This window comes from Bidens hawaiensis, unplaced genomic scaffold (genome assembly GCF_021521415.1).
Source record: "Bidens hawaiensis isolate Kalapana, Puna unplaced genomic scaffold, B.hawaiensis_p1.1 tig00069959_1, whole genome shotgun sequence".
NCBI lineage: Eukaryota > Viridiplantae > Streptophyta > Magnoliopsida > Asterales > Asteraceae > Bidens > Bidens hawaiensis.
Window position 1 is genome coordinate 9,398 of NW_027502300.1, and position 6,584 is coordinate 15,981.

Below are 6,584 nucleotides of genomic sequence, written 5' to 3' on the forward strand. Positions count from 1 at the left end.
TAGGTCCATATATATTTATCTACATATAAAATGAAAACCATCATTATAAGTTATAACTCTACATTAAAGAAAAGTAGATTTAAAAACTGTATCCGAAAACCGACACTTACGAATTATACACCGTTGGCGAGCGAAGGCATACCTTTACCCTAAAAACAAAACAAAACAAAACAATTAATTTTATCTACATTTATCAAATATGAATTAACAAGTATCATTTTACGACCTTTACCTTAAGTTTCTAGTAAATTATTTGGTAAAAAGAAATCGGTGTTATTTTGTGCAAGCACAATAAACAGAAAAACCGTCACGTTGATAGCTTACGAGCATGACCTTCTTCAGCTTGTTTTGAGGGTGACGGTTGAGATTCGATATTAGTCAAACTCTTAAGATTTTCAAATGTTTCAGCTTGAGAAGCTAAGTACTCGAGTGCAACAACAATATCACCAATCAAGGGCCGGAAATTTGCTTGCTCTTGAAGACACATTGCAGTTACTGCGACCACATGGTGCACTGAACGCACGGAGAATCGACCGTGCAGCATAGGGTCCACCAGCTGAACAAACTTCTTACGGTCTTTTAAGAAGGGACGCGACTACATATATTCAATAATATTATTATTCAAAGCAAAAAACAATTTGTGCAACAAAGATAAATGTACTTAAGAGGCAGCAAATTTGACCCGTAGGGATGGCAGTGAAACCCGAACCCAATGGGAATACCCGATACCCGACATAATTGGGACGGGACTTACCCGTCCCATTAGGGTATGGGATGGGTCTGGGATTAGTTTTTAAATTTTTCGTGGGTCTAATGGGACGGGTCTGGAATTTCTAATATACCTGATTACCCGATAATATGGACCCGTTTACCCGATGATATACCCGACATAATTATATATATATATATATAGACACACACACACACCACATAGTAACAATAAAAAAAATGGTATTTGTGTTCAATTGTCCTTTGTGTGTCATTCATGAATATTAAAATTATATTATATATACACACACATATATATATATATTGTATTACATTCCGTCACTCACTCATCCTCTATAAACTACGTAGATCTTTTTATATTTTTTGGTATAATTTTTTTCTTTTTGTTGAATTGAGTGTATCATGAAACTAGAAAAATAATTTTTTTTCTGTTGTATTTTCAAAACCCGATGGGATTTGAGTCGGACATACCCGACGGGTATTTTTAATAAACTAACGGGTATACCCCAAACCCGCGGGTATACCCAATACCCGATGGGTATTTACCCGATAAATACCCGACGGGTCTGGGACAGGGTTTTATAATCGGGTCCCGGTCTGGGAATACCTAGACCCGTCCCAAACCCGACCCATTGCCATCCCGACGCGTTTACTAAATTGGGTCGGTTTGGGTTGTGTTTGATCACAAATAGTTCATTTAAAAGATTCAGATTATTATTGAAAAAATATGGTTTCTGTATTCATAATTAAACTATTAATTAGGCCGGTAACTAAATCGAACGAACACGAACGGTGTATGTTCATGTTTGTTCGTTTAACATTAACAAATTAAATAATCGAACATAAACAATTAACCAAATGGGGTTTTCTTGTTCGTGTACGTTCGTTAAGAGAATGAACATGTCCTGGTACGTTTATATTCATTATTAACAGTTAAACGAGCAGTTCACAACCGTAAACGAGCGAACATAACTAAATACAGATGAACGAACGTAACAAGCTAAAACAGTTAAAAGTATGTGAAGAACAATGTATTGGACCTAAAAGGTTATTAAAATTAACTAGGCTAAGTTGTAATGAGCCAAAAATTTAAATGATAATATTAACGAACATAAAAAATTTAAAAGAATGAACGTAAACGAACGTTCAAGAGACATGTGTCCATGTTCATTCGTTTAATTGAATGAACAAAAGTTTTTGTTCATGTTCATTCATTTATTAGATTAACAAAGTTCCCACCGAACTGTTCACTGAGCATTCAGTTCGTTTTCAAGACAACTATTACTATGTAATAGCTGTGTGCATGTAACTGAAAATTCCGATTCATAACCGAAAAAAAACGAACCCATACACAAAACCGACGGTTTGTATGCAGTTAAGACCTAAAAAAACGAACTGAATTTATGGATTTTCAATTTTAATTGTGACTTTTAAGTAATTTATAAAACTTAATAAATAATTTTACCCATATATTTTAACCCCATTTATAATAATCATGAAATTAATAGTGAGAGAAAAAATTTAGGCACAAAGTTTTAGGCCCAACCACATTATTTTTAGACCATTTTTTCAGCACAAAAATTTCAAGCCAGAATGGTAAAACCAAAACTGAAGTGAACCCAAATCAAAAACCTAAAGAACTGAAACCGAAAAAACCAAAACCGAGTTTTCAGTTCTTGGTTCCGTTTGAGCCCAAAACCAACCCATGCACACCCTACTAATAGAAGAACTAGTCTTTAAAAGTCAAAAAGTCAACTCACCCAAACAACTAAATTCTGCTCTCCCGGTTTCTTAGTCGTATCAATGGCTCTACGTCCGGTAATAAGCTCCAACATAACTACACCAAAGCTATAAATATCCGACTTTGTAGTTAACTTCCCACTCATAGCATAATCAGGAGCACAATAACCATAAGTACCCATAACTCGAGTCGACACATGAGTGTTACCACCAACCGGGCCCAATTTAGCCAGCCCAAAATCTGAAAGCTTGGGCTTAAAGTCATGATCCAATAATATGTTTGAAGATTTTAAATCACGGTAAATTACAGGCGGGTTTGCTTTGCAATGGAGATACTCGAGTCCACGGGCTGCACCAACAGCAATCTTTAAACGAGTATACCAGTCCAGTGGCTCTTGATCAGGCTCTAGATCTGAAAATATAAAATATATTATGTGTTAAAGTTATTCAACTAAGTTAAGCTTTTTGTGAAAAAAACATGAATCATGTGAAGTCACAAGAATCATATTCATTTCTTGAAGTATTAACATGATACAAAAGAAAATATAAAAAAAATTATATTATCTGCTTATTTCCGGTCAAAGTGTGTTGTAATTTCCAGCTGTCACTTAACTACTATTTAGTAGACTTTATAAAATTTTCCGGTCAAAAGCGGGCAATAAGAAGAAAAAGAACACGAATAATGGAGAAAGATAGTAGCTTTTTATCTTTCTTGCTAAATCCCTATCTTTTTAAACTAAGTATTAAGATCATAACTTATAAAACAGCAAGCACATTTCAAATTACAGACAATAATAACAAATACATCAAAAGATTAAAGCCCAAAATCGAAAACAAAGGCATTGAAATTTCAAAAAAATAATAATAATAATCTTTGAGGCATTGGTTCTATGTTAAATTGTTGATAATTCACATATAACAAGCATTATTATAACTCTGAAACCAAAATGTGTACCATTAGTATAATGTTAAAAGCACAAATATATCATTAGAACATACCAAAAAGATGATTTTCGAGGCTACCGAGTGGCATGTACTCATAAACCAACAATCTCTGATCTCCATCAGTACAATAACCGATCAAAGTAACAAGATTCGAATGGCGCAAAAGACTCAACATTAACACCTCAACAATAAACTCCTGGTTCCCTTGAAGACCATTAAGGTTCAACTGCTTTACCGCAACCACCTGCTCATCAAAACTCAACCATTAATCCCAAAATCCAACACTATAATCACTTAACAAAACACGATAACAACTTACTTTCCCGGATTCCAACCGCCCCTTGAACACACTCCCGAACCCACCCTCACCGATCAAATTAGTATCCTTAAAGTTCTGCGTCGCAACCGCAAGCTCACGAAATGTGAAACTATGAGCCACATTAGCCCTATGACTATTAAACTTTTTCTCCTTCATTGATTCATCATTCACCTTCTTATCTACACACCAACATTATTTAATTTTAATAAACAAATCCACAAATCAATACAAAATAGTATGGGTGTGCACGAAACTGAAAATTCCGATCCGAAACAGGAAATAAACTGAAAAAAAAAAAACAAAAACAAAAAAACGAACCAAAACAAAAACTGACGGTTTGGTTTAATGTTTTAACAAATTTAACAAATATCATCATCATCATCATCATCATCATCGTACTCAGTATATCCCACCAATAGCAAAGCTATAGTAGAGTCTGAGGAGGGTAAGATGTAGACAGCCTTACCTCTACCCCATAAGGATAGAGAGGCTGCTTCCGGAGAGACCCCCGGCTCGATAGTAGTTTTGCATCAAGCCTTGGACATAAGGCACATAGCACTCAATCATCGGGACACCGGCTGATCGGTGCATGTACCCTTGTCTTTCGGCTATCAACGCCACTACATGATGCCTGATTAACCGTCCGTCACTTTTAACGTTATTTTCACGAGATTAGTAAAATAATGTCAAAATTAGTGCAATTTCACTTTTGCCCACCCGAGGGTTCACACATATATACATCATATGTGCGCACCGCAAGCAGGGCTAGAATTTAACAAATATATAACCCAAAATTCTCAAGCTCATATGGCGAACGCGAAAAAACCGAATCCCTACTGAACCCAAGCCAAAAACCAAGAAACTGAAACCGAACGCTTTTCAAAATTCCAACCAAGTTTCGGTTTTTGGTTCGGTTTTCTCTTAAACCAAACCGTGCACACCCCTACAAAAAGAAAAAAAAACAACAAAAACATATTATCAAACCTGCAACTCCATTCGAATCGATATCACCATCGAAATTTTTAACATCTTTAGAACAACATTTTATGCAAGAAAACCACTTCTTCATCTTCAACACAAACCCACTTCAGATTTTACATATAACAAATTATTAACCTAATTAAGCAAAAAAAGAAAGTACTAAAAATTGACAAAAAATTAAAAAATCTTGATATAATAACACAATTAACAAATCAACACGGAATTGACAAAACCCAATTCAATAATCCAACAAACCCAACAAAATTATGACTAAATGAAGCTAATTGATCAAATTGAAGCACAAAAGTACAAGAATTGGAGAATAAACAAATTGGGTAGAGAAAAAAAAAATTGAATTGAATAAATTAAAGAGAGTATGAATGTGGTGAATTGGGGTTAGAATTTAAGTGTGACAGATGACGTATCAAATCCGTCGTAATAAATGAGTGCCAGTGTACTCATACTATATTTGACACGGATTAATACTTAAGTGGATATATTTTCTGACTCGGTTATGACTTTGTTTCTTTATACAGACCTTGCTGTATTAAATTTTTTAAAACCGGATTAGGTTTTTGGTTCGGTTTTTGGGTTTCGAATCGGTTTCTAGTTTTTTAAAGTCGGTTAAAAGTTTTTGTGTTGGGGCCTACTGATAAGGCGATAATCATTGATAGTTGGGGAGGGAAAGGATATCATACCTTCTCTCCTCGTCATATCTGACTCGCCTTTCTGTCTTCCATGTTGACTACGGGCATGCTCTCAGATCACGAAATAGTGATGGTCCTATTTTACTTTATTTTTTATTGTATCTTATGACTAAGTTATTACATAAATAAATAAATAATCAAACTAAATAATTTTAGAAATAGTTTAAGATATTAAATTTGTAAACTTTACTATATTATATGACTATTTATTGAGTATGATAAAAAAAATGTCGCTAGTTATGTATTGGTGTTAGGTCATGTGTTATTGTATTCCCGCTCCCTTCGTATAGTCTTCTCCTGTGCACCAACCATCGTGGCTTGCATTTTGTACGGTATTCCCGCTCCCTTCACATTGTCTACCAAACAACGAAAATATACGGTGACGGTGTAAAATCACCACACTCGTTGTGTGTAGGGTGACCATTGCATATGGTCATAAGATTATAAGTCGTTTGGTTATTATATTTGTTTAAAGAAAATAATTTTTATTATGTAAAATGACATTTATGTCTGTAGTTAATAGTTATTAAAAATATATATTACAAATTTATATAACTGATGAGTGATGGGTCATCTCCATTCCTGTGAGTATTGAAGAACTCTTTTAAAAGAAAATTCATCATAGGAAACCTAACTCGAAACCATCTATTTGATTGTTACATATAAAACTTGAAGTCAAAATATTCCTTTTTTTTTTTTAAATTGAAGTCTTTAATGTCTGTCTTTAATGTCTGTCCTAAACTATTTATACAGGGATCATTTAATATTTATTTAATAGAAAAATTGTTAATTATGATAAATAAATATGGGGTACCAAAATAAATGCTAAAAAGATATTATTAAATCGTTGAATGTCGTTCTCAGTGGCGCTTTTAAGACTTTCACCGCCTCGTTTCATTTATATATGTTTCGGTTCCAGCTAAGCAAAATAGAACATTACTCATGAAACGACTTTACTACCCCTGCAATTGTGTTATTATTATTATTATTATTATTATTATTATAACAGTGATTGGAACTACCCAAAAGTGAGTCTTTTAAAGACGGGTTGTTAATCGTCTATACTTATTTTGACGCTCCAGACCTAGCTTACCCAGGATTCACGAGCATCATTAAGGAGGAAGCTCATCACTGTGGGACTTGAGTCAGGTTTCAAATCTGAG

At 34.1% G+C, this 6,584-nt stretch overlaps 1 protein-coding gene across 1 annotated transcript; it reads right to left on the reverse strand.

The window, feature by feature from the left end:
* Window positions 1–240: 240 nt before the first annotated feature.
* On the reverse strand, window positions 241–4,827 carry LOC143605506 (putative serine/threonine-protein kinase PBL21). Its single transcript, XM_077081592.1, has 5 exons — window positions 4,718–4,827; window positions 3,734–3,912; window positions 3,469–3,658; window positions 2,490–2,881; window positions 241–595 (listed from the first exon to the last, which is right to left on the reverse strand). Exons 1-5 carry the CDS (start codon window positions 4,800–4,802, stop codon window positions 308–310), a joined length of 1,134 nt encoding a protein of 377 aa, XP_076937707.1. The 5' UTR covers window positions 4,803–4,827; the 3' UTR covers window positions 241–307.
* Window positions 4,828–6,584: the final 1,757 nt, after the last annotated feature.